This window comes from Halichoeres trimaculatus, unplaced genomic scaffold (assembly GCF_033239565.1).
Source record: "Halichoeres trimaculatus isolate MK-OKI-2021-1 unplaced genomic scaffold, fHalTri1.1 fHalTri1_scaffold_8, whole genome shotgun sequence".
NCBI lineage: Eukaryota > Metazoa > Chordata > Actinopteri > Labriformes > Labridae > Halichoeres > Halichoeres trimaculatus.
In genome coordinates this window covers 27,433,382-27,460,725 of record NW_027437186.1, presented here as the reverse complement: position 1 = coordinate 27,460,725, position 27,344 = coordinate 27,433,382, and the positions used below count along the sequence as shown (strand labels likewise).

The 27,344-nt window shown below is 38.9% G+C and overlaps 3 protein-coding genes across 6 annotated transcripts in view; 1 reads left to right on the top strand and 2 right to left on the bottom strand.

Moving 5' to 3' along the window:
• Positions 1-5,615, bottom strand: part of klc1b (kinesin light chain 1b) — a 34,754-nt gene extending 29,139 nt beyond the window's left edge. For all 3 annotated transcript variants that reach the window (XM_074676269.1, XM_074676271.1, XM_074676272.1), the window contains exons 1-2: positions 5,598-5,615; positions 4,378-4,459 (exon numbers count right to left, since the gene is read on the bottom strand). The gene's annotated coding sequence lies outside the window, so the exon portion shown is untranslated. The remainder of the gene's footprint in view (positions 1-4,377; positions 4,460-5,597) is intronic.
• On the top strand, positions 5,116-8,140 carry mrpl2 (mitochondrial ribosomal protein L2). The gene is made up of 8 exons (XM_074676273.1): positions 5,116-5,217; positions 5,619-5,710; positions 5,800-5,947; positions 6,033-6,174; positions 6,256-6,371; positions 6,459-6,569; positions 6,721-6,794; positions 7,570-8,140. Exons 2-8 carry the CDS (start codon positions 5,639-5,641, stop codon positions 7,774-7,776), a joined length of 870 nt encoding a protein of 289 aa, XP_074532374.1. The 5' UTR covers positions 5,116-5,217; positions 5,619-5,638; the 3' UTR covers positions 7,777-8,140.
• Positions 8,141-8,620: 480 nt separating this feature from the next.
• LOC141794955 (phosphofurin acidic cluster sorting protein 2) overlaps positions 8,621-27,344 on the bottom strand; it is a 70,804-nt gene continuing 52,080 nt past the window's right edge. The window contains exons 11-25 of one of the 2 annotated variants that reach the window (XM_074675629.1): positions 26,001-26,084; positions 25,257-25,384; positions 22,775-22,907; positions 22,575-22,679; positions 21,822-21,928; positions 20,440-20,594; positions 20,251-20,361; positions 18,347-18,449; positions 16,541-16,573; positions 13,888-13,930; positions 13,761-13,803; positions 13,408-13,546; positions 13,093-13,316; positions 12,644-12,757; positions 8,621-11,385 (exon numbers count right to left, since the gene is read on the bottom strand). In XM_074675629.1, coding sequence (XP_074531730.1) covers positions 11,270-11,385; positions 12,644-12,757; positions 13,093-13,316; positions 13,408-13,546; positions 13,761-13,803; positions 13,888-13,930; positions 16,541-16,573; positions 18,347-18,449; positions 20,251-20,361; positions 20,440-20,594; positions 21,822-21,928; positions 22,575-22,679; positions 22,775-22,907; positions 25,257-25,384; positions 26,001-26,084 — 1,638 coding nt within the window. In that variant the 3' untranslated portion in view covers positions 8,621-11,269. The remainder of the gene's footprint in view (positions 11,386-12,643; positions 12,758-13,092; positions 13,317-13,407; positions 13,547-13,760; positions 13,804-13,887; positions 13,931-16,540; positions 16,574-18,346; positions 18,450-20,250; positions 20,362-20,439; positions 20,595-21,821; positions 21,929-22,574; positions 22,680-22,774; positions 22,908-25,256; positions 25,385-26,000; positions 26,085-27,344) is intronic. The other variant, XM_074675630.1, reaches the window with a different exon arrangement.

Genomic DNA, 27,344 nt, shown 5'->3' with positions numbered 1-27,344 from the left:
TCAAAACAAATATGAGTGACTCAGGACTGTGAGAGGATCCAATACAAAACCTTTAGAAAAGACTTCAGTGATACAAGAGCAGAAAGGAAATGGACTTCCTGCCTGAGCACAAATCAAATATCTGCCAGTGGACCACCTAATCCCCGGGGCCAAATCAAATGACGTTCAATATATTAGCACCTCCTGCTTGACTGCATAAACTCTCTGCTTGAAAGTTGCTTCTTTTGCAGAGTATCTTGCAGCAACTACAAGAAGGATTGTTGCTTTCACACATTATTGGTTTATGAAAGGCACAGCAAGGTGTTTTAACCGTTTCTAGTTTCATTTTTGTCCCAATGCCTCTTTAGAGTAAAATGATATTATCAGGGATGTGTTTGGTAATTCCTTTATCCTGAATTTCTGGATCAGATATTCTGTGAAAGCTGAGTTGATACTTGTCCCTTGCTCTGAATTGTCTCTGTTTAGATCTCTGAAGGGTAAGTTTGGCAGTGAGACGTGAAGTGATGAAGCAGAAGGTATTGAAGCACATTTCTAGCGAGTGAAGTCATAATAATGAGAAAAACTGTCATAACTTTTCTCATTAGTTTGACCTCATTCTTGTATCATCTGTACCAGCGTATACGACTCACCATCTCATCATTGAGACTTTAATCACAAAACATCTCTTTATCTATTAAGTCTGACTTCTTCTTATAATTTAGACTATTTTTTTCTCATAGTGTTGAATTTTTCTCTCATCTGACTTTTTATCTCAAATTTGAGACCAAACTTCTCTGAGTTGAATTTTTTTTCTCATAAATGTGACTTACTGTCTCATAATCTTTACTCTGCATCTCACTACAGAGACAAACTGTCTGATAATTGAGAATTCTGACCTTATTTTTTGGTCATAGTTGTAATTTACGGTTTAGTAATTTCACTCACCGACTCATTATTTGCCTTTGATCATATTATTTCAACTTTTTTCTGTCTAGTGTCTTTTTCTCATGATTTATTTTTATCAATCTTCACTTTGACTTTTCATCTCATTATTCTTACTTTGTATCACATTACTGTGACTAAATTTCTTATATCTGTGACATTTTCCTGCATAATTTCAACTTTTTTGTTGATGGTTGTGACTGACTTTCTCATGGTTTCACTTTAAATCTCATAGTTATTGCTTTTTATTGCAATTTTTTTTTTCTTATAGTTGTACTGTTGCATTTTTTCTCATTTTTATTTTATAATTTTGATGTTCATTATGACTTGACTTTTTCATTATGACTTGACTTTTTCTTTTCCAAGACTTAAAGGCTGTTATTTCTAAATTTTTGTTTGTCATAGTTGCAGGTCAAGACTAGAAACAAACCTTTAAGTTATACGTTTACCTTTCCATCGCTTCATTTTGGCTCATTATGTAATAACTTTGACTTTTTCTCCTAAATTAGACTTACTTTCTCATACTCAGGACTTTTTTTTTTTCATACTCAGGATTTTTCTCATATTATGACTTTTAATCTCATAATTTTGATACAAAACTTTGATTTTTTTCAATTAAGGCATTTTTTTCCCTCTGAATACTTCTGAAATTGGATTTTATGTGGAAAATGTTCTTTTTTGTCTTTATATAATTTTTCTTTTCACATAATGTTTTGTTCTTATGGATTAAAACTGTAGCAAGAAAGGTTAAAAAAGACAATTTTTTAAGTATAGCAAAGATATAAAATCTAACCCTAACCCTCACAGTGACTTAAAAACAAAACAAAACAACGAACAGATACAAAAAAAAGTCATGTGGAAACAACAGAAATCAACAAAACACACTCACACTGTTGTGTCACAACTGCACAGGCACAAATTATGGAACCACACCCAGAAGCAAAGTGCCAGGGGTAGGAGTGTAACACTTATTGAGACGTCTACACACAGGTCAGTAATCTGTGACCCAAAAAGCACAATCAAGATTATTTTGCATGTGTGAGCTGCTCAAGCTCCAATGGCACAAAAGGAAAAATATTGAACTTATTTGGTCATAATACTGTTTCTGACTGTTTACTCTATTAAAGAAATAAAAAAAGAAAAGAAGTTATATGAGGGTTTATTTGACACTGTTTTGAAGAGAGGCATCAGAAACTACATTTTAAAGACAAGATATATGACGTAACCTTGTAGGGGGACCAAGGGTCAAACAATATTGCAGCAATCATAGCATATCTGGCCCAGAAGCCAATACAAATACCCAAGAGGAGGGAACAGTATTATGAAAGGCGGCTCTGTGTTTAAAAGGAACAACTCTGTGGACTCTGTATCGACGGGTTTATTTTCCTCAGAGCGCTGGAAACCTGGGTCATCGCACAGAGCTTCATTAATCTGCATCTCAGGAGGCCTCAGGCCTCACATTATCCCACCATCCTTTGGAAAACACCATTATCTCAGAGTCACCTGTTTCTCCTGTTTTTCTGTTATCAGTGCAGTTTTTCAAAATGAAAAGTTTTCGCATGTTTATTTCAAGAGGAAGCTCAGCAAAGTCTATTTCTGCATAATCATGCTCTCGATATAGCCAGCTGTAATTGCACACTGAGTCATCAAAAACCTCAAACCGCATCAGTTTTTTGAAAGAGTCAAACATTCATCCTACAACCTTAATAAGAAGTTTCACTGATGGTAATTTATCAAAACAAGCCCTAAGAAGCAAACAGTACTCTCAGCTCTAGCTTTGGAAGCAGGCTGTAACAGAGAGGGTGTGGTGCTGGATGTTTTTTGAATCAGAAAATATGAACATAGGAAATGGAAAAAGAGCAGACAGCAGTGTCCGATCTCTGTGCCATCTCCCCCGAGAAGCACTTCCAGTCAACAACAGATCACCTCATCTTCCTCTGTTTCCTGCACAAACAGCAGGCCAACACACCATCCACATCACAAACAGACACAAAGGAGAGCCAGCCAACAAGCAGGGTGTGGCAGGGCCTGGGACAAGCAGGAGGGAAGTGTCACTGACGCCGTCCTCAGTCATCCATCACTTCACTGAGATCAGCTGCAAGAGGCCCCATTTTCTGCTCAGAGGGATCTGAAAGTGTCGGCTACAATATTTATACGGATGCGAGAAGAGACGCAAAAGACACAAAGTACTGCTCAATCTCAGGGGATCAATGTAGAGGATTGGAGACTTGGATTTATGCACATTTTGAAATCAATTTAAGCATCAGATGTGCTGGGACAAACACAAACAAGACATTTCCAAACAGCTTAAAACCATAACAAAAAGACAATGTGGCCTTATGTGGCATTACTGGACCCAAAATATCATTTCATAAGTTAGATGTGTAAGAAAAATACAGATGATATAGATATAAAGAGAATATAGATGATGAAGACAGACATTAGGTGGGAACTAAATAGATCTTTAAGTAGGGTGCCTTTCTGATATTTCAACACAAATCCTTTCATAATAAATCTTTTAGACACAAAAAAAGTATGATTTTCCACCAAGTTTAAGAGCATACGAGATGCCAGATGCCTTCTTGAGATGATTTTATCTTTATATATTATTCTTTATCAATTAAGAAAGGCTACATTTAATATATGTATGATATGTTTGTAACAAATCTAAAATGCACCAATCTGTAAAAGTCTGGATCCTTGTTCATAAATTTAATACATGGAAAATCTGTTTTCTTTCACTTTTTGGCGTACAACTAAATGCGATATTTGGATGTTTACAATATAATTAGCTGTTTTATTATTGTTTGAAAAACCAGAGATGTAACTCCTAACGTGATTTTTTTTCATAAGTGTGATGATCTTCCATGAAATAATCTCTATTTTGGCACCTTAATGCCCCGAAGGATATTTAAATACAACACAAATATGCAGCGACGTTTGGCTATCCCTTGCGATGTCATTTTCATCCAAACATTAGGTAATTTCAGAAAATTCGGTTGATAAAGACGCATTTTTAAACACATACAGAGTGGAATGACTGAACATCGATCAGAGGTCAGATAATAAAATGATTTCATTATGAAATCCAGGGGTTTAGCTGAATCTACCCATATGTTACAACAGACACAGATGAAAACATCCCCTATATAAGCTTTGTTTTTCATAAATACAATGTATTTCTTGATTACTGATGATATATTTCATGACTTGTCACATTAAATCTGTTTTTTTTTTTCTATCTGTTTAAAGCTCCGGTGAGCTAAAGCTACCAGCTAGCTCCGGCTAGCATCACCACTCCCTGGTTTCTGTAACTTCAGAGTCTTTTTAACCAAAAAGCGAAGAAAATAATTCATATTTTATCATAAAATCATCGTGTTTGTAAACACTTCTATGGGACACGACAGAAGCCGAATGATTTAAATGTAAGTAAGAGTAAATAAAGACTGAACTTACCGAGAGCTAGCACTGGATGCTAACTGTGCCCCTTTAGATCCAAAATGTCTCCGGCACAGACACAATCTCCCAGAAACCACCGCTGCAAAAGTTGAAGAAAGTTGACGTCATGGTTTGTTTTCGTAGGCTCAGTAATGTAATGTTATTTTCCATTTTAAAGCTCTCATGCATCGTGTGTTCTTATGTGGTTTTTTATGCGATATGTATAATTATTGTTTTCAAAGCAGAGCAAAAAGGGTTCCAATTTCAAGTGTCAGGTAGGTTTTTTTCTTTAGCTCATCAGAAGAACATTTATTGAGCACTTTTGACACTAAAATTATTTAAAAGGCATCGCAGTGGCATTTAATTTAAACATTTTATTCTCTGGGGGACAATCCAGATGACATTTTATTTTGGTTATTCACAACAAGAGCAGTTATGAAAAAAAACAATTTTTATTTGATTTGTATTTAAAGAGACGGTGTTACGTAAAGTTATGTCGATTTTGTTCGCTGAAACTTTCAATCAAATTAAGTATAAAATAAATTCCATCACATAAACATTTTTAAAACGTGTAGAGTGACACCCTGTGGTAAACTTCAGCAGTTATGGGTGGCGGATTTTCTACTGGCCACTCCAGCCTTCCATAAATCAGAAAATAAATTCACCTTTATCATGGTATATAATTTCAAGCATAAAAACTTCACTTTAATGTGATAATGCGACATATTCCAACATTCCAACATCCCTCTTTCCGCCCAAGTCTACGTCTGAGTCTACGTCATCAGTGCTGGACGCAACGTGCAGGATTGTGAAGGACGCCGACTGCAGCTCGGGATGATTTAAAACCAGAATTTAAAGGTTAGTTAGGAGCTGTTGTAGCACCAAAATTTTTCAGGTTAATCGACAACAGAAAGAAGAACTAAGCGGTCATTTTTTGTTGTCTTAAACACAAATGTAAAGGTTTAATAAGCCTCACGATCCGTGATTTGGCTAGGCTAACTTTAGCTCCAGCTCACATTAACAGCTGATGTTTAAGGTTACTGAAGGCAGGTTGATGACATATCGACAGAAAACGAGATTAACATTAAACTAAACATGTTAAAAAATTTAAATTATACCCATAAAAAAGTACATTTTATTCCATTTGACTCAGTTGAATTGTATAATCTGCACGCAGAGTCGTAGATTATCTCTGGTAACATGTCGAGCTATGGAAATCGAGGTTATCCAGTGCTAACCTCTTTTTCTTTGTCCACCAGGTGTGTCAGGTGTTTTCCTGATGTCGGTGTGGTGTCTGACTCGAGCCCTGGGCTCTCTGTCTCTGTCCCAGCATGCAGTGCTCTCCTCACAGGTTAACATCCTCCACCTGTCACTCGCAGTCATTCGAAGCTTTGAGTCAGCAACCTGTGTTACACTTTTTGTTGCTGTTTACATTTACAGGTGGTCTCTCAGGCTAAACTGGGAGCTCAGGTGAGAGGCTTCCTCACTACAGCTGCTCTTAGTCAGAACAGGACTTTGTGGAAGCAGATGGAGAAATACACCATCAAACCAATGGGCATGAAGAAGACAGGAGGCCGGGATTACACAGGTAAACAGGTGTGGTTAGGGTCTTCAGCCCTTTGTCAAAGGTTGTCTGTATCAGGAGATAATTTTCTTTTCCACCCCTCCAACAGGAAGGGTTCGAACACATGGCATCGGTGGAGGTCACAAACAGAAATACCGCTGGATTGACTTCCACAGACTACGCTATGAAACCGGCAAAGACGCCAAACCATTTGAGGAGAAGGTGGTTGAAGTGCGATACGACCCATGCAGGTGAGAGCAGCGTCCACTGTACAAGAAAGACTTAAACCATCTTGATTGTAAGGATTGTGTGATGATGATTTCTTCTCTCAGGTCTGCTGACATCGCTCTGGTCGCTGGAGGAAAAAGGAAAAGATGGATCATAGCGACAGAGAACATGCAGGCTGGAGACATCATCAAAACATCCGGAGTGATTGGACGAATGGCAGGTGAAAGATCCATCCCTCAGACTTCTTATTTAGTCATTGGAGTTGAAGATTTCTCTGTTTTTTAATCTCTTTTCTTCTTTGATTTAGTCTCAGCCAATGAGGGCGATGCGTACCCACTAGGAGCTCTGCCTGTAGGGACCCTGGTCAATAACCTGGAGATCCAACCGGGGAAGGGATCAGAGTACATCCGTGCTGCAGGTATTCTGCTATATCTTTATCACATTTATGTTATGTCGTTTCAAAGTGGAATTATAACAAAATATATTAGACTACCTTTGCATTTTGCACCTGTTGTTAAAAGATCTCTTTCCATAATTTATGACTGAAGTTATGTTTTGATTGGTTTCAGGAACAAGCGGCATCCTGCTGCGTAAAGTCAATGGCACAGCGATCGTCCAGCTTCCCTCAAAGCAGCAGGTTCAGGTGAGGTTCTCTTAACTTAGGGAACATTTCAATGTTTAGAACACAGTCCCAATCTTCATCAATCTTAGAGGACACACTAGAGGAATCTTCTGAATAGGGATGGGAACCCTTCATGTTTGAAAAAGTACTGATACTGATGCCCGCTACCTGGCAATCAGTATCAGTACTTAATGGTTCCAATTTTTGGTATTTTTTTGTGTTCATGTGGTAAAAAGATTGTTTAACAGTAACATATATATATATATATATATATATATATATATATATATATATATATATATATATATATATATATATATATATATATATATATATATATCAATCAGTATCAGTACTTAATGGTTCCAATTTTTGGTATTTTTTTGTGTTCATGTGGTAAAAAGTCTAATATTGTTTAACAGTAACATATATATATATATATATATATATATATATATATATATATATATATATATATATTTCAAATCATCATATTTATTATTCAGTATAAAACCTTGCTAAGCTGCATTCATGTCCAGTATGGAAATCGCCTACTTCTCCACTTTCTCACAGTCACAAGGTTGCATTTAGGTACCTAAGCATGGTGACTTTTGGTTTTACAGTAGTCGGTACCCAGTACTTTGACAGAATTCGGTCGGTACCTTAAAAAGTACCTAATGTGGTACCCATCCCTACTTCTGAGGGTTGAAGACATTAGCTGCTGCAAACAGATTTCACCCCATCTCTTCAAAATAAAAGCTCCTTTTAATCAGATTTTGGTCCTCTGCACACACAGGTTCTGGAGACCTGCATCGTCACTGTAGGTCGAGTTTCCAACATTGACCACAACAAACAGATCATCGGTACAGCGGGTCGGAATCGCAGACTTGGCAAGCGACCCTCCAGTGGTCTGTGGCAGAGAAAAGGCGGCTGGGCTGGACGCAAGATCAAACCTCTGCCTCCAATGAAGAGTTACATCAACCTGCCCTCAATCTCGGCTTAGAAACAGGAGCTGGGACATGTTTGGGACTGCAGATTACGTCTTAATCCTCCTGTGTTATTATTTCTGTCCTGTTTGGAGTGGAGACGAGAATAAAGACGAGCCGTTTGTACAGAAGATTAAAAATTTTTATTAAACACAACTGCTTGTGAGAGCATGGAAAGAAACAAAACAATATAAAAATCCAAAACATATTTACATCTATAGTAAAACATGCAGAGTAACCCATATTTTTAGTGGTAGATTTAAAAATACTGTCATGTCATTAAAATAGGGTTTGTGCAAAGACACCGGGCGGCGTTTCAAGTTCCAGGAGCAGTGAGGTGGCATGTTGAACGCTAATGAAACACTTATGTTGGTTTGATCATGCCTGCTCATTGATCCAGACTAAACTAAAATTGATGTTTACAAATAGGTTGGATCAGTATCAGTAGGAGTTATTACTGATAGTGAAGGAAATGAGTAAATATTCATAAGGCTATCAGGAAAAAAGTCAGAATTTTACAAAATTGAGGTATTAATGTTACAAGATCCAAGTAACAAGAAATTAACGCCTTAAAGTCAAAAACATAATGTCATAGTTGATGAGAGATAAGAGCCGTAATTTTAAGATATTTTTTTTTACAATGTTGCAAGAACAAAGTCGCAATATTAACAAACTAAAATTGATGTTTGACGTCCTGATGTTATAAGCCTTAAAGTTGTAATGTTAGGAATGAATATTCAAAATTTTGAAGGAATAATTATTCGTAATGCTGCAAGATTTAAATTGTAACTTTAGCACATTAAAGTTGTTAATTCATGAAATGGTTACATTGCAAGAATAAAGCTGCAACGCTAACATATTAAAGTCGTTATATTAGGAAAAAGAAGTCTAAATGTAACAAGATTAAAGTAGTGTTTTATGAGTAAATATTTGTAAAATTGTAATTTTAAAACATTAAAGTCGTTCCATTATAATTCCAAGATTCGGGATGTAATATTACAAGTAAATCTTAGTTAATTTGCAAGAATAGAGTCACAACATTAACACTGTAAAGTCATGTAGTTGGGAGATTAAAGTCATAATCTCATGAGTTGATGTTCCTTAATGATGCAAGACTGAAGTAATGTAACAAGACTAAAGTTGCATTTTAAGCGATAAGGTTACAAAATTAAAGCAGAATTACAGAGATAGTATTCAGAATTTTATTACATATATAAATTTATATAAATATTTTATATATATATATATATAATTTATTTGCTGACTTAAGTAGCTGTGTTTTACAAGATAAAGCTGTCATGTTACCAAGTTGGTTTGGGGAAGTTACAACAATGAAGTAGTATATTACACGATATAAGTCTTTAAGTCCAAAATTTGAAGCTGTACAGATATGAGATTAAAGGTGCTTGAATACATTTATATTCATTTGTAATTTTATTAGCTTAAGATAGTAATGTTATTAGGCTAAGTCAGGAAAAAATCTTGATGCTACAAATTGAATTTTTTTGTCATATTGGAATTCATTGTGTCATGAGATTAAGGTTGTGAAATTAGGAGAACAAATGACATTGAGATTTTGAGACCTGTTTGGCTGATCAGTGTGCTGAGGCAGAGAAACATGTCTGGAAAGTAGTGCCAATTAGAGTGTCTCACAAACTGCAAAATAAAATGGCTGAAAATTCTCTAAAAAGAGTGTACAGTTACACTGACACTCAGTTTTATGATAGGAGTCGTTGAAATGAGCTAAAATACGTCGGGAGCTTGTGATGTCTTTGACAAAGCTGTAATCCTGTGAGCAGAACAATTACGATTGACATCAAGAACCTCAGAACCAGAACTATCCCTTTAAACCGTCAGAAAAATACAAACTCCCTGTGAAAAGGGGTTATTAATAACCAGTAACGAGATCGGCCTTCTCTGGACAAAAGGTAGTGGTTAAACATTTCAAACTAACACCTCCAACACTTCACCTCAAACCAAAGAGTCCCAATCCGAGCTCAGACGTGTAAAAACCACATGAAAGTGCGTCACAAAGTGAGGGAGAAACCAAACGTCTACGAGTGTTTGAATTTACAACTTCATACCATGAGTTCTGCTCATATATAGATATATATATTTGGCATTTATGTGGAGAAATAAGGGGAGAAGCTATTTGTGCTTTCAATTTAGAGGGAGGGGATTCACAATAATACATCTCGTATATATTTTCTATACAACGCTAAAAAAGCCAGCCTATCAAAGCTCGTAAGTCTTCACTTTATAAAAAGCAACAACAAACTCATACAGAAGGCCCTTCGTCAAAGGTTTCCTATTGCAAAGTTTCACGTTAACACTATCAGGGAGTACCATCGAACACGAAGCACACAGACACACACAGGCAGTGACTCGGACACCCGGAGAAAACCCCGTTCACTTTTCATCCTGTTTGAGAAGAACGCTCGCTTCCAAGAGCAGCTTTCAAGTCAGAGTTCGTCTCCCATAACCTGTCGGCGTGGTCCAGGTGGAGCTGTGATGAAGGACACGACGGTATACGTTGCGTTAGTGCACAGGTTGTTTTCTAACTCAGTAAGGTTAATACTGACTCCACAGAGAGCACAGACTTGTCTAACGGTAGATCACACAGAGCTCAGGTGGAGAGAACAAACTGGATTTGGCACATCAGGAGTGTTTGTTCAAACACGGCAGGTTGACTTCGCCAAACGACTCAAAGAAAGGCCAAACGACGCAGCTGCAAACTGAAAACACACGGCGCACACATCACGACTCGTTTGGCGTTACGCTGCTGATGGGTAAAATCTTCAGGTGTCTTATTACCCTGCTTCTACCTGTGTTACTGTACACTCTGCGTGTACAACAACACATACACACACCCTCACAACAACCAGCAGACGTCAGGAATGTGTCACAGTGACATCCTTTAGAGCTGAGTGACGCTCAAAGCGCCGACGCTCCGTCCTGTCTGGATTCATCTCTGAGAGAACGTAAAGGGACGAGTAAGAAAAGTGAGCACTGAGTCAGAAGAGAAGGTTTCCATCTAGATTCACAGCAATATTCCAACTTTCAACGACACACACAATCTCACACACGCCACTGCACGTCACCATCACACTCCTCCATCGTCTATAGAGTAACAATAAATGTAGGATTTCACAGAAATAATAAAATGTTAACAAAACAAAGTGCAAACACAGCTGCCATTATTGAAATGTGGCAAATTGTCAAAAACCCCAAAATACCTCCGAGGCGGTCGCACAAATCTTACAAAATAGTACTTGTTCTTTTTGTAGTGTGTAAAAAACAACAACAACACCCAACAACATCAAAAACATCGATTGACAACATGAACGTTTATGTGTATGAACACGCCGTGGTGAGTCAGTCAGATTTCCACAGGAAAACTAGAACTGCCGGGGCCCGTCGGCTCCTCCTCGGGTTCTCTGGAGCCTCTCAGGGAGACAAGTGCAGCGGAGAGTCGGGCGGGCAGGGGGGTTGAGCGCAGGCTGGCCGGGGTCACACGGGTTTCGTGTAACCAAAAATCCCCACTGGGAAGTGCTTGACGTGTGTCGGCCACTGGGCGGCGAGCTGGAAGAACTTCACGTCGTTCCACTCCACGCCGTCGATGGTGACTAAGGAGGAGGAGGAGGAGAGTTAACACGATGAAGTTGACTTCAGGTTTCTCTGCTTTAAATTTTTACTCTTTCTCCTTTTGTCTAAGCAGATAAAAATAAAGATTATCTTATTTTAAATATCTGAACTCAACAGAGAAGGAGGGTTAACCCCGGAGATGTGTTTTCTGAATGTAAGGAAAGAAAAAAAATGTCAGACTTTTAATATCAAATTTTTTTTAAAAAAAGAAGAAGAACGTTGGAATTCTTTTATTCACTATGAGAATTGTAAGACTCCATTTTTTTATTCTGATTTTCATCTTAGACCTCTGGCTTGGGACACTAAGACAAAAACTTTGACTTTTATCTTAGATATTATCTTGTAATGATGAAAACAAAGACACATTTTAGGGATTAAAAATTGGAATTATGAGACAAGAATAAAAAAAGTCTCTTTATGTTTTCTGACTCGGCTAACTGAAAAAAAACAACAACTTCTTTGACTTACATTTCAGAATTCTGGGAGGGGGATCCACATTCTTTGTTTGTATTTATCATTTATTATACTTATTGTTTTATATATATATATAATTTATTTATTATATAAATGTGTTTATTCATTTTACTGGCCTTTCCAAAAGAAAGAATATAAAAGATGAGAGAAAAAGTCAAATTTTGGACGTCAAATTCAGGTTAAAAAGATTTAATTTCAAACGGTGACTTAAGTTTTATCATTTTGTGAAAAATGTGATAATTTTGAGATTGAAGACCAAACCAAATGTATTTTAGACCCAAATTTCAGAATTCTCAGGAAAAATCTTATTATAGACTCCCCTAAAAAGAAATACACAATTTTCTTTAACCACGGGAATACAGAACTATTTCCTTTAGCACTTCCATGCCATCTTCTTTAAGTATGGACAGATTTTATCCTCTGTTTAATTAATAGTTAGATACCATAAGGACAGATATAAGCTGGAAAAAAGGGTGAAAATGCATATAGACCAACAGCCAGAGAAGCAAATTGGAGCATGAAGGACAGTTTAGTTTAATCATCTCTAGTATGAGCTGAGCTTCATTAAAAAAAAACAGTCCTGCAGAGGGCAATGTTTAACTCTCACCCTGACAGGAAACCTCAGAAACGTTCAGCTCACACTGTTTCTACACAGTTCTCCAACTAAGGCTGTATCAAATCCTTTTTTTTTTTAAGTTACAAAAGAAGATGTAGTTCCTATCATGGCCACCAGGTGGTAGTGCAGTTCCATCTGTGTGCTGTTACCTCTCAGCATGGTGTGCTGGTGTTTGGCGGTACAGATCAACCTGCTGATTCCATCGATCACTTGGCTCTTAGAGTCCAGCTCTTTCTCTTTCGGCTTCTTGCTGAGGAAAATCACTGCAGAAGGAAAAAAACAAGAGGGAGAGTCAGAAAACTTGTTTCCTCTTCACCTTTATGTTTGAGGTTTAACACATTGGAAAATGTTCACAGGTCTGTGGGAGGAGGAATCTTAAAGAAGAGAGTTAAATAAAGCCTGTGGTCTCTACAGAGGGAGGTGTGTTAGAGTATGATATCATATCAGACAGGAAATGAGGTAGAGCTGTGAGGTGTGAAAGAACTGTGTTTTTCAGGCCTCTGTAGCTCAGTACCAACATTTCATAACCTGAAACAAGTCTGCCTCGGCCTTTCAACATGTTCTGGCTCAATGTGTTTCCTGTGTAATGGCATCATACCTTTCTTGTTCTTCTCCTTGGTGACCACGGTCATGGCCATGCTGGGTGGAGGTGTAAGCTCCCCTCCACACGGCAGGCGGCTGACCTGCAGGGACCTGAAGTTACTTTTCAGCGTGTTCTTCAGCCCAACGTCTCTCTTCTCACCCTCCTTCTTCTTCTCTGGACCCTGCCACGTCCAGTAGTCCACCTGCAGTCCCATCACTTCACTGCCCGAGCATGGAGAGCTGCAGAGAAGGAGGAGGAGGAGAGGTCAGACCCCCTGTGGAGAGACTCTGGATGTGTGTTTGTTTGTTTTTGTGTTTGTGTGTGTCATACCCAGCTCCAGAGAGGGCAGTGGACACAGAGGGAGACTGAGGAGGAGTGCCGCCGATCTCCTTCCCATACGGACCGGCCGATGGGGGAGTGGGGGAGGAGAGGATGCTCGTGTTACCTCCCATTGCATCATCTGAGTCAACTGCACACACACACAGGGGGAACCAGTCACACTCACAGATTTAAAGGAAAGCAAACACTCTGAATAAATCTGCTTTCTGTGTTTGAAGATTGAATAAATAAGCGCTCAGATGAAACAGGATCAGGGTTTCTGGGTCATTTCTGTCTCGTCTCCATCAGTTCACACTGAAACCTGACAGAATACTAACACACCTTCAGAGCCAGCTCCATCTTACCTGAGGTTGAAAGGCTTTGCTCCACAATCCCGACTTTCACCACCTGAGGGTGAGGAAACAAGCCAGTGAGAAAACAAATTCACAGAGAATAGATTAACGCCCTGTGTGTGAAAAGTTAAAGTCTCACCCCGATAAATGGCACGAATTTCTGACAGGAGTCCTCGTCGGGGCTGAAACAAAAAGAAGAGACCGTGAGGATGAGGAAGATGAAGGTGTGAACATCTGAACACTGAGTGGTCCCAGAGGGAGGATGGCAGTGACACGGCCTGCACCATGTCCCATCATGGAGGAAATGGCACATGACCAGCCGTGGGTGAAATGGGGTCATCTTTAGGGTCACGGTACAATGAGATGGATGAGAGGAGGAGGAGCGCTCCTTACAACCAGAGAGGACTTAGAACTCTTCTTTTCTACGTCACTGCCGGTTTGATAATTGTGCACACACAGGCATCACAGCAAACAAGTCAGAGTGCAAAGGTGCAACCAGTGATCTCAGAGAGAGGAGGTGAAATTGTGTGATCTCTTATCACGCATCTGACGCTGCCAACAACTTTCTCCTGCTTCTTCCTGATCCTGCAGAATGTTTCATCACCTGACGCAAACATCACACTGAAGAGAGGAAAAATCTTAACCTACGTGGAGGGACAGCTCAGAGCAAAACCCAACACATAGATGCTTCACCAGCTGACATTGAATCAAAAGTAAACTGTTTGAATCGAGCTCTTCCTGAAACCTTTTCAGCATGTCGATATCAAAACAGGATTGATGGACAGAACATCTCAGACAATTTTCACATCTTGATCCTTCATTTCAACCCTTAAAAACACTTAAATCTAAGTGACATACATATAACTGAAAGTAACGCAAAATTTTATCCTGTTTTTCAAACACTACAGGGCATAGTTCTCTGCTGAGATTTCTGCCACTAGAAACTGGATTTAAATTGTAACATTAACCTGAAAAGCGCAATCTAAAACTAAATTTATTTGTTTTGAAATTATTTCTAACATACTCGATACTCTTCATGTCCACGTAAACTCTTTCAAGTGCTGTCTGTACTCCGCCACCTCCATGATGTCTGAAGACAAGGGACTAAATAATCAGGTTTGCTTGAAACTTGAAGATGCTGTAAGGAGGATCTGTTTTAATTAGATTGTAGTGACATCTTTTTGCGAGGAGTTTCACGCACACTGTTGTGAAGACATGACTTTTAACAATGTGTGTGTTTGTTTAGGAAACAAATGGAGACCAAATCTTTTTGGCTCTACGTTTCTTTGTTCAAGACAACTTTTTGCTAAATACAACACCACAAGGTAAGTTTATTTATCAACAGTTAAGTAGGGCTACAGTTTGAAACATGACAACCAGCAAACTCTGTCAGTTTGTACTGTAGTTTAGTAGCCGTTTATTTAGAGCTACTCACAGCCCATTGCTCCGAGACATGTATGTAATGTGTAATGTTAGTGAATCCTGGTTATGTCCCTCCAGTCATCTACCAAGCAGAGCTAACGTAACCTCACTCTTCATTTTATTGATAGACTCTCAAGTTTGAACAGATCACTGCAGAATAACTGCTGACTGTGGGTTGGAATGGACATTATCAACAACATTAAACCCACGTAAGGCTCTGTGTCCACCATTACTACAAAATTAATCCAAGAATTTTTTTTCAGCACAGAAAAACACAGATTTCTCTTCTCACAACTAAACTTTGACAGCTGTTGTGGTTTTGTCATAGAGACTTTGATGTGCCGTGAAGCAAGCCTGTCATAACTGAACCGATCAGGAAGCTAAGAAATAGCATTTGGAAAAAAACTATACTGGCGCTGATAATCTCATTTTGAAGTGTGGATTACAATCAGGCATATATCTAGAAAGGAGACTTTTTCAAGATCACTAAAAAAGTCCTCACAGTCCCTTCATTATTATTATTGGTATGAGGAAACGCTTGTCATGGCTGGTATCCTGTTTTGGACGAGACAGGACGTAACAAAAGCACTACTTCTTCTTGTAACACTTCTACTATGGCGCTCCACATTACTGCTGTGAGCGTCGTCACTTTGGTTCCAGATATCACCAGTTTTATGAATCACTGCAGGGTGCTACTATGGAGCCACATGTGTTGCACTGCACAGGGATTTATAACTTACCTGTCAACCTTTTTGTCCTAAAAGGTCAAATCTAACTTGCTCAGACATTTTATTTTTATCACAGCAAAAAACTAACAGCCAACAAGTGGACCAGAAAAGTACCTGGCATGAAATACTCCTTTAAAACACCATGATGCAATTCAGCCATTCACTTACTATGATCCAAACAGGGAGGAAAAGATCAAATAATTAACTTCATAATGAACTTAAGGGATAAAACCCCCCCAATAAAATAGAATAAAAATTCTTTAATGTCATATTCAAGAAACATCCATGGGTAACAGGTGAAATCCTGTCTCTATGAAGCCAACTAACCTCTTCCTGAATCAATCTGATAGTGACTGCTTCACCCCACTTCTTTCAACACAGCGTGTAACACCGCAAATGTTTCCTTTTTTGTGAACATTTCTGGGTTAATTAAAGGTTGTTAGGCAAAAACTCACAGCAACAACACACAGAAGACAGACCAAGAACTGAAAATCACAGCAAACCAGAGACAGTCAGGACAGAGTGAAGTCACAGTGAGAGTCGGACGTGAAAAGGGAAATGTTGTGACACAGCAAGGAGCTCAGGCTGAATGAGGGAGAGAAAGAAAGGAGGGCAAAACAAACCAAGAGTTGAGTTAGATACCTGATGTAAAAATCAAAATACAAACTCCTTTTCCTTGAATGCAAATCAAAAAGGGGGAAAGGGGGGGAGAAGGAATGCAACAGTGTTAAAACTGTGATGTATTTAGTACCTTCTGACCAACAGGACACCTCAGCACACCTCAGACAAAACAAACAGATGCAAACAGAAAGCAACAAACAGTCTGTGGAGAGCAGCTGTGTCTGTGGGACTGATTCAGACAAAATTTAAAATCCAAATCCTTGTCCAAGTGAGCTTGAGCTACAGAGTCATCTAAAACCTGTTGGGGTTAGGCTCCTGTCTCTGTTTTTGGAGTGATAGTGTGTTCTGGTTTCGACCAATCAGCTGTTTTGTTTCAGTTTCATGTCGCTGAAAAAGAGTGAAACCTCTGTGGAATTTACACTGCAAAAACCGAAATCTTAGCAAATGTTGTTTATGTCTTATCCTTTTGAGTCTCAGTTTCACTGTTATAGTAAGTAAGAGTAAAATCTGACATGTATCAAACTCATAACCTGACCATTAACTGACCATTGAAGACTCTACCAAATAAGCTAAACTTTCACCCCAAGTAGATCTCAGTTTTACTGTGATTAGTACACTTTAAAAGCTAAAATCTAAGCACAATTTTTTAGTGTTATGGTAATTTTTCATGCAAAAAAGGGCAGAGATTTAAGTGACTTTACAGCAAGCTACTTCCACATTCTCACTGAGAAGGCAGCCTACTGTTGGTGGAGTTTGAGCTGAGGAAGATGTTTGACTGCTTATGATTTCTCATCTCTGCTTTAGTGGTTGTGACGCCTGGTGTACCCTGAAAAACTGAAAACTAATCAAGAGTGCATGTCTTTTTGTGTCTTACCAGACTTAATAAGTAGCCACATTTATCTGACAAGTCCAGAAAAAATATCTTATTTCAAGATATTAAACAACAAAAAATGAAGCTTGAATTGTTTGTAAAAAGTAACAAAAATGCCAGTGGGGTTAAAAAAAGTGCTTGTCAAGTTTTGTGAAAGAAAAAAAGAAATCAAAGACCCCTTTTGTCTTTTAATATCTTAAAATAAGTTGTTTTTCTGGACTTGTCAGGTGAATCTGGCTCATATTAATTTTAGTAGATAACTCTTACTTTACACATTTTGTTTGTTTTTGAAGTTCTGTTTACAGTGAAACTGAGACCTACTTACTGGTACAGAAGGTATAGCTAAGTTGGTTGAACAGATACCACTTGTACAGAGAGCAGAGTCTTTGCCCCACTCGATATAGAAAGTACTCTGTCATCTCCCACTTTCTTATTTACTACTACAGTGAAACGGAGACTCACTGTACACATATTTACAAAGAGCAATCTTGTAGGTTGTTATACATACAAGTTTCTCCCAAGTTGTTAACTGGATTGTAAAGATTACAGTGCCCGGAAAAGGGAGTCAGGGCTGGAAGCTGTTGATAGTTAAGTTCTAGCTAAACTAGGGTAACCCTACAAGCTACTGATGTCTGACGTTAGCAAATGGGACCCAAGACTATATAAGAAAATTCATAGGTGACTCTTCTGCAAAACCAATTTACAATATGTGTGTTGATTTATATATCCAGGTGCATGCTCATGCGTTTTAAGATTCACCCCATGCAAATCGATCTGTGATACCTCAAAGCTACAGTATATCTGATTCTGATTAATTTCTTATAAAGATGAAAGAACAGATTTTTGTCAGCCCTGACAGAGAGAGACATTTCAAACATGCTTCAAAAGATGCACAGAAAAAAGCACAAACATGCAGAATGAGTGTGCACAAACTGCACAGATCTCAGTCACATTACCTCTTCTGTTTGTAGGTGAGCATGGCTTCTGAAATGGGGAACTGGTGGGACACGTTGGCACCAGCTAAGTACTGAACCACTCGTCCTGCTACGTCGATGTTATCTGCAGGGAGAACGGATGGTTAACAACATGCCCCTCAACTTTGATGTCTGACTAACAAGATACAAGATGCTACCAGCTCATTTTCACATACAGATGAGCGCTGGAGGAGTGTGCATTAATCATCCTCCTTCCATGGAGCGCCGCAGAGTGTGAGAGGTCATTAAAACACGTGTGAAGTCAGCCATGTGACATACGAGATGGATTGTATGTCAGACAGACGGCATGTGGGTTACGTGCAGGTTCACATACACCAAATTAAAGATGTGCAAACCCCTCCAGAGATGATTCAACATGTGTGAAAGTTACTCTTTTACTCTTAGGGTGTAAATGACGTATGTTTGAAGGAAGGGAGTGTTATCAGGCATGTTCAGGCAGACCAAGTGAGAGTTAAAGAAAGATGTAAATAGAAACTGTGAGGTGGAGCAGTTAGAGTGGAGGAAAGAAAGAGTCAAAGTTATAAGTAAGAAAATTCTAAACATTTTTATTTATATTAAGGTCTACTCCTAAAACAAACTGATTTTCATCAACATTTACTTGTATGAGTCTTTTGGGTTGATATTGCTCTTTGTTAGTGTACTCGTCCTAATTTTAAATATCAAACTGCTCTGTACTTGTGAGTTTTAAATCTCAAACCAAAACAATAGAGGCCAACAAGGGCGCAACTACCTAATGACTTCCTTAAGAGAAAGATGCTGCATTTTGGCCAATCAGAATGAAAGGGAGTGGAGAGCCTTAAAGACATAGTAGCTGGCATAGTAGTTTCAGACTGGGGCTAAAAAAAGGGTTTTCAAAAACATTTTTTCAGCTTTAAATCATGTAAAGAAACCTCACTAGAATAAAGACAAAAAAAAAGCATTATAACCCTTCTTTAAAGATTACAGGTGTGTCTGTCCGTACTTCAGTACTTTTAAAACTATTGTATGTGTAGCTGGCTGGTGCTAAAAGAGTTAATGAATGAGCTACACATCTGCACAAAATTGCACATTGCTGAACAAAGTGACCCTTTCCCTTCAACGAAGCCACTCCAAAATGGACTGTGCTTTAATACCAGTGGGACTTATATTCCAGTTTTAACGGTAATTAATTGATACTGTACTCAAACATTATAATAAAAAGTTTTAAAAAGCTAGTTTTTTAAAGAGCTGTTTGAAAGCAGACAGAGGTAGAAATCAGCTAAAAAAGTTTAAATACAGAAAGATGGTAAATTAAAGCTGTAAATTAAGGGAGTACCTATTTAGTTGTTATAAAAACACTATTACTACTACTATTATTTATTATGCACCTTGCATCTTATAAAAATCTCAAGACAAATCAATAAATAAAAATTAAGGTGAGATGGGTTTAAAAAAAACAGAATTATAAACGGACTAGAGAGACTAGTTACTAAAGGCAACTATTCACGGTTGTTTTATTTAAGATTTGGCTTAACTTCCTTTACCAATTTTTCAAATGATTGACATTTTAGCCGGACACTGACATTAAAGGACGAGCTGCCTGAAATGTCTTGGATTTAATGTTTGTTTCTCATCCTGACTCAGAGTAAATTCAGTGTGAACCCAGAGAATAAAAGTCTCTCTAAGGATAAAAGTTTGAGTGTTGTGTAAATCTGGAAGACGTGGTGTTTTAAAGCTGCAGCGGTTCTTCAGATGTGGATCTGTCCGGCAGGCTGCAGCTGTCTGCCTCAGATGATGAATCCCCCTCCTCTTCTATCTATCAGCCTCTGACCTGTACTCTGACCCCATTTCTCTCCCTTTCAGGCTGGCTGAACATTAGACACGCACACTTGCTCTGAGGACTGTACCTGAGGCGGGCCGCTCCGTCCTGCAGAACAGCTCCCTCCACGCCGTGTCCATGAAGATGTTGTTGAAGCGGCTGTCAAACGAAGCCACGTACTTTGCCAGAGGATGAGAACCTGAGGAGGAACATCACGTTAACACACATCATCTGCTTCTTCTTATTCCTACATTTACACTTCCTCTAGTCCTCTTACCGATGGGGATCACCAGGAAGCGGATATAGCTGAGCCAGTCGGGCGTCTTGTTAGCAAGCTGCTCCACAAAGAACCTCAGCACGGTACTAAGGTAACTCTGGTCACCTGCCACCGCCACCTTCATGGTTGGGGGCGTCTGTGCGTTGCAGTTACAACTGCAAGTAATTAAGGAGAGAAAGGACCGAGTCATTAAAGGAAACTCCAGACAGACAGGTGTGAGTCAGAGATTCTTATCAGAGCAGGGATTTTCCTGGAGTCAAACACCTTCCTCCTTCATATGAGGTCAGATTATGTCGTATGTTTTGATTTTGATACAGGAAACCTGCACGAAGCATCAATTCTCTCTCAAGTTACATTGAATAATTCTACAGTTTCAAGACCCTGGTCTCATAACAACAAAATAATGCTACTGGAAACCCTCTGCTGTTTAAGTACAACCATTTTCATTTCCAAAAACTAACAAAAAAACACTAAAAATATTTAAATTATGTGAAGTTTTTGATGAGATGACCTGTGTGCACATATTTTTGTGTTTGTGAAATGAACCTGCCTCCAGTGATACAGTTGTTACCCTGGTTTAATCACCTCAGGGCTCTTCATCAAAGAAAAACAGATCAAAGATTTTCTTTCATGGTTTTAGATGAAATTTGACCTCAATTTATGTTTATATTACTCACTATAATCGATTAAATCTGCAGTCATAAAAAGTTTTTGATGCTGGAAGGCATTTAGGGATGCTTAGATCAGTGTTTTTGGAGTCCCAGCTCTAATTTAGTTCTTTAAAATTTCAAGTGTTATCAGTTGTTGTAGAAAATATACACACACATTTTCCTCTCCTTCTTTGTTGTTACACAATATCTGAAATATGAAGGTGTTCAGTTCCTTCATGCAGCTGTGATCAACAGTCTCTAGGTTGTGGACTAAAATAATTGGGAAGCTCTGCTTTAGAGCTTAAAGTAATGTTAAAAACTGAAGACAGCTTGTGTGGCAACCAAACTTATGCCCTTTGAGGCATCGTTACATCCCTGTTTACAGAGTAACAACAAACCATGCAGGGACAGAGAGGCACCGGTTAAAAGGCAGGTTTTTAGAGGAAAACCCTGCAGCCAGATAAAGCAGCAGAAACCTGAGTTAGCATCTGAACAACAGAGAGGAGTGAGGTGTGTGTGCCTCTACATAACAGGACATCAGCTGCTGTAAACAGAGAGTAAGGAAGGGAGCAGGTGTATGCAGAGAGGAAGAGCTCCAGTTCAGCTGTATTAGAGGGGAAACAGGTTAAACAGAAGCAGCACAGCAGACTGAGGCAGCATCGCTTCCACTGACACGACTTCCTGTGGAGACGGCAGCTGAGCGAGTGGATCAAAGGTTTGTATGCGACTCACAATCTCTGGATGCGAGTGACGATGGTGTTGAAGGCAGCCTGAACATCAGCAGCAGAGCAGGTGGACACGATGGGCTGGGCCTGCTCATGGAGCAATTCAGCTACATACTGCATGGAAGCACAAGAAGAAGACAGAGAGGGGGACACCATGAAGTCAAAGGTCAACAAGAGGGACGTGCATCAGAGCCAAAGGGTGCAGTCTCTTGAGTGTCCACTAGAGGGTCTTTCCAAAAGTGAGTCAGTCCCCATAGATCTCCATGTTAAAAAATTGAGAAGAATTTAACATGTTTAAAGCCTGGAACAAAATTAAAACGCTGGATGTTGATCTAAATGTGGGCAAAGTCTCAAACTGTGTGGTGACAGTGATGGAATAATCCCAGGATGAGACACTTCTTCAAAAGTCACACCAGAATGACTCAATCTGTGACATCACTGATTGGTGAATGCTTTTATAAGAGCATCATTAACTAACATTAACCAATTAGAAATATCTTTGATCTGTGGGGTAAGACTCTGGAGTGTAAGCTTCCAGAATCCTGAGTTACTGAGTGCATCGAAGGCTCTTAAAGAGATGGTATCAGTCAATGAGGCCACACCCCTAATCCTTCCTCCCTTTTAACCCTTAATCTGCAGTTTGGAACAACAGTCTATTTTTCGTAGTATTCTTCAAGTGACTGACTCACTGCTGGAAACAGACTCTAGTGGACACTCAGGAAACTGCAGTTTATTTTTTTATAGACATATAAACACACACCTGTCCCTGCCACTCCATGGTGTTGATGAGGATGATGCTCTCTGGGAGCCGTTCATCAGAGATGAGGATCTGGTTCAGCTGGTCGTACACAGACTTCCTGGGAACCTTCCAGAGAAATAAGAGGTTGATTTACATCAGTGTATTTCCTCCTCAGCTGGAAACACACCCACAGAGGACATCTGTGCCTTTTATTTTTGTACCTGTGCTATGAGCCGTGAGTCAGGGGAGCACTCGCTCTCCATGCTGCTGGTCCGGTCGCTCTGAGCTTTGGAGTTCTGTCTGTCCTTCATGGAGGTGCTGCGAGGACGTCTCTGCAGCCTGTTCTCCACTTTACTAAAGAAGAAACAAAAAATCAACCCAGGATTTAAACATTGTAAAATAAGTACTCTGTAAACATAAAGGATGAAAAGTAAACTTGTTTTAAAAGTATGATTGTAACTTGTGCACATTAAAACTTCACTTGACTGGTTCTTTGATTGAAAAAGGATATATTTGCAGTATTTTCAGCAATTAAACCACAAAAACAGCCTGTTTATTTATACCATGCATGAAATATGAGGCCCTTTGAGACAGAAAATGTGCCAGACAACCGTGAATTCAACCTTGAATTTGTTGCAGGATAAGTTAAAACTCAAGGATTGGTTGTTATTAAATGTTTTTAGACCTTAACCGAAAGCATCTGAAGCTCATAGTGAAGTGCTCGCTGTGCAAGAACAGTCTGAATCACCTGTCTGTTAACTTCCACAAACACAATTGGCTGTCAGGGATAATCCTTCCTGTATGCATCAGAGCAGGTGTTCAGATATGCACGGCTGCTTTTTGAGTATCATTTTACCTCATCAGCAACACCTTGTCTCTGTGCTGGTTTACAGCGCTGCCAAATTTACAGAGAAGACGTGACACACGGTGCATCCAACAAAGATGGTGCTCGATTGTGAGTGTTCAGGCAGACTTTGGCTGCTCATAAACAACCCGTTACTTTATTTAAGAGACACTTTATGGGACTTTTATGTCTCTATTAGTGGGTCAGCAGAGGAAAGGATGGAAAATTTGGAGAGAGGGGGTGACATGCTGCAAATTTTCAAGTCGTTAAAATGTCTGAGAAGTGTATGATACTTGCGCTAGAAAATAGACTTTAGAAACAAAGAGCGTTGGATATTATTCTTTGTAAAGCATGAGGTAATCCCCCAAATTTCCCCTTGCAAGTCTCTGAGGCGGCAGAACCTTTATCTGAGGGGGCAGAGCCTGTACACTGCAAACACTGAAGTCAAGCAAGTTCTGTTTTACTTTCCAATGGGGAGAGTAAAAAGTTTTCATTTTTTTATTAAGACATGCTTCTTTCAAGAAATGTACTCTTTATAAGCAATTCAAGAGTCATTTTGGTCCTTCAACACTTTGAAATAAACTATTTCCTGGGTTGATTCTGAGATGAAAACAGAATTCTGACCTTCATTTCTTTTCCTTAATTTATCTCAGATTCAATGGGAGTCTGTTAAAATCGAGAGGTGAGCACAATCTGTTATAACCAAAGAGACAAAACAATCAGACACCGCCAAAAATGGCTATTAAACTTTTAAAAGCAAAAAGAAACTTCAATAAAGTCCTTCTCAGTATCCAGGGTTTTATTAACGCCATTTAGATATCTCCACTTTCACCAAGTTCTCTTAAGCATTCTTTTGAAAAATGTTGCTCCAGATCAGTCTGTTATGTAATCCTTCAATTAACCAGGTAGAAGTGTCACTGAGATTTAAATCTCTTTTATGAGAGTGACCTGGACAAGACGGCAAATTAAAATCTGTATAACTTTAACTGAGGGGCCAGCGCCTGTACAGCAAAATAAAGATTTAGTTTTATAAAAATAATCTCATTAGGCTTAATTTGAGCCACATTCACCTTACTAGCCCAGAAAAATGTCTGATTTTAGGGTAATGAAAGACAACACTGATGCCTGATTTATTTATGATATTAAACTAAATGTACTAAGTTTTTTGTATTAAGATGTTACTCTTAGCAGGAAAAACAAAAACTGACTGGAAAAAAACTATGACAGAAATTATTTCAAGAAACTTGTCAAGCATATTTTTCTTACATATTGTCATATTGTCAGATTTTTTCATTCTTTACAAACAATTCAGGCGTTATTTCAGTCTTTTAATTTCTTGAAATCAGACATTTCCGGAACTTGTCGGGTGAATGTGGCTCATATCCAATACGACAATTTGTACAAAAAATGAGACACACACAGTTAGTTAGATTCAGTTTTTGCAGTGCAGCATTTACAGTGAAACTAAGACCTACTTGGGGGGAAGGTTGAGCTCAGTCAGTCGAGAAGGTGCCTCATGTGCAGAGGTCTGTGTCTTTGTATAACTAATCATAGAAACAGTTTGAAACAGCTCCCATTGTCTTATTTACTATTTAAGTGAAACTGAGTCTCAGTGAACACAGTGAAAAAAACAAGATATTTCAGTTTCATATGAACTATTTCAATATTTCATATGATAAAATACAGATAGTTTAATGAGAAACAGGGTTAACATGGTGAAATGTCCAGTATGCTTTTATTTATAAGTATAAATCTCATAAATGAGGTCAGTTTTGTAACATCCTGCAGCCCCAGTGTATATAAAGGATGATATAACAGGGTTGTGTGCATGTTTCCAGATGTAGAGATCAGCAGTATACCTGGGAGACATGTGGTTCTGGGACTCGGTCTTGCAGAGCTTGCCAACTGTGCTGGTCATCCTCTCGGTGCTGACATCCCAGCTGCTCACCTCCCCCGGCCCCGGCCCACTGTCGTCAGTCTCCGGCTCCTGGACCAAGAGGGGGGGAGCAGAGATAAGCGGACACACGAGGCAACAGTAACACATGTCACCGAGCTGTGCTTGATTTGTGTGATTGGGAGGAGTTTAAGGAGCAGGATGAATGCAGAGAGATGCTGAACAAGGTTTGGTATGACAACGGCAGAGGAGATATAAAGTGGTGGTCTTAGAGTGGGAGTCAGGGGAAACACTGTTCCTGCAGCTTAGACTCTCATTTGATGTGGGTTGGTGGAGCGGTGCAGAGCCAGCTGCCTGTCGCTCAGAGGGGAAGTCAGGGTCAGACCAACAAGGTTAGAGCAAGTGACCGACCGCAGCAGCTCAGAGACAACAACAACAAACACAAACACTCTGCTCTTCAGCCTTCATCAGTCTCACTTTAAACAGCACGGGGCCTTATCTGCCGGCCTGATCTATAATGGATGACTGAGCTGTGTCTGCTCTCACAAACATACACTCTCACACACTCTCTTCCTTTTCGCCTTTTCTTGAAAAACAACTCAGACCCACGAGAGGAAGGCGCTCAAGCGGAGCGAGAGAAGGAAATTCAGAGAGGGAATCTCATGTGGCCATAAGTTTAGGAGAAATGTCAAGTATTTGGGAAACATACCCCAACAGTGGCATCCAGGTTGGTGTCATCCTGATACCGGGCTCCTTGTACTTTACATCTGTCCACCGTCAGGAAGTCTGAGCTCTGCAGGAACACAAACAAACGTTACAATTCGTTAATTACAGAAACAACTTGTCCAGAAATCTCAGTATTGACAGGCGAACATGTGACGAGGACATGGCCTCTGGGACTCAGTGCCATTTGTCAGTGTCAGCAGCTGCTCTTCAGATTAAAGCTTAATGATCTCTGAGCCATCACTTCCTGTTTAGTTTGATTGTTGTTGTTTACAGTCAGACATAAGCTCACAATGTAGAGAAGGAACTGGAGTTTGGAGAGGTGGAAGGATTAAGTGTAGTCTGTTGATGTGTTCCAGGATTACAGATTACATTTTCATTCCTTTTTATTTGATGATTCTACTTAATCCTTTCCATGGCATTCTAATCAATTGTATTCTACTGGTTCTATTTTATATTATTCTACTTTAATTGATTGTATTCTGCTCCATTCCTTTACACTCTAATCTACTTTATTCCATTAATTTGGGCATTTATTTATTCTACTGTATCCAAGTCAACTTTATTTAACTTCCATTGTAACTCATTACCTTTTCCTGTCTTCCATTCCATTCTCATTAAGTTGCCATAACAATGTGCCTTATTCAACTCTTTAACAATCTACTTAATCATATTTTACTCTACATGAGTCCTTTTATTTAAGTCTATTCAACTTTATTTGATTCTGTTCTATTTTTTTCTTTTTATTACATTCTACTTCACACAGTGCCATGCTACTTTTAGCCTTTCCATTCTACTTTATATCAAATTACTTAACTTGATTCCATTTTGCTTCTGCTTCCTTTTAATTTGAATCTAATTCATCCTATTCCATACAAATCCATTTAATACAATTCAATTCTATTGTATTGCATTTGACTTTATTTACATTCTGTTTTATTCTGATCTCTATCATTTAAATTCTTTGTTTCTATTGGGTTTTTAGGAGGACAACAGAAAATCAAACTATATCCCAGTCCTGGTTTATTTTTTCCACTCTTGGTAACCACTTTCTCAGGACCTAGTTCCTGTTTTTTTTGTTTTGATTTTTTTTTAACTTTCTTGGGTTTTCTTTTTGTGGCGGTAGTTCAGGAGAAAACCACATGAACTAATTCTGTTGGGATAGCACTGTTAAGATTATTCTGACAAAAAAATCAGAGTAGACGTAGGACTACCAACAGGAAATAAATTGGACACAAAGGTAAAAAAAACAAACTCTCTGGTGACCGTAAAGCAGCGAATCTCTCAGCTGATTTCAGAGTCTCATGTCCTCATAAGAACCAGAAGTTCC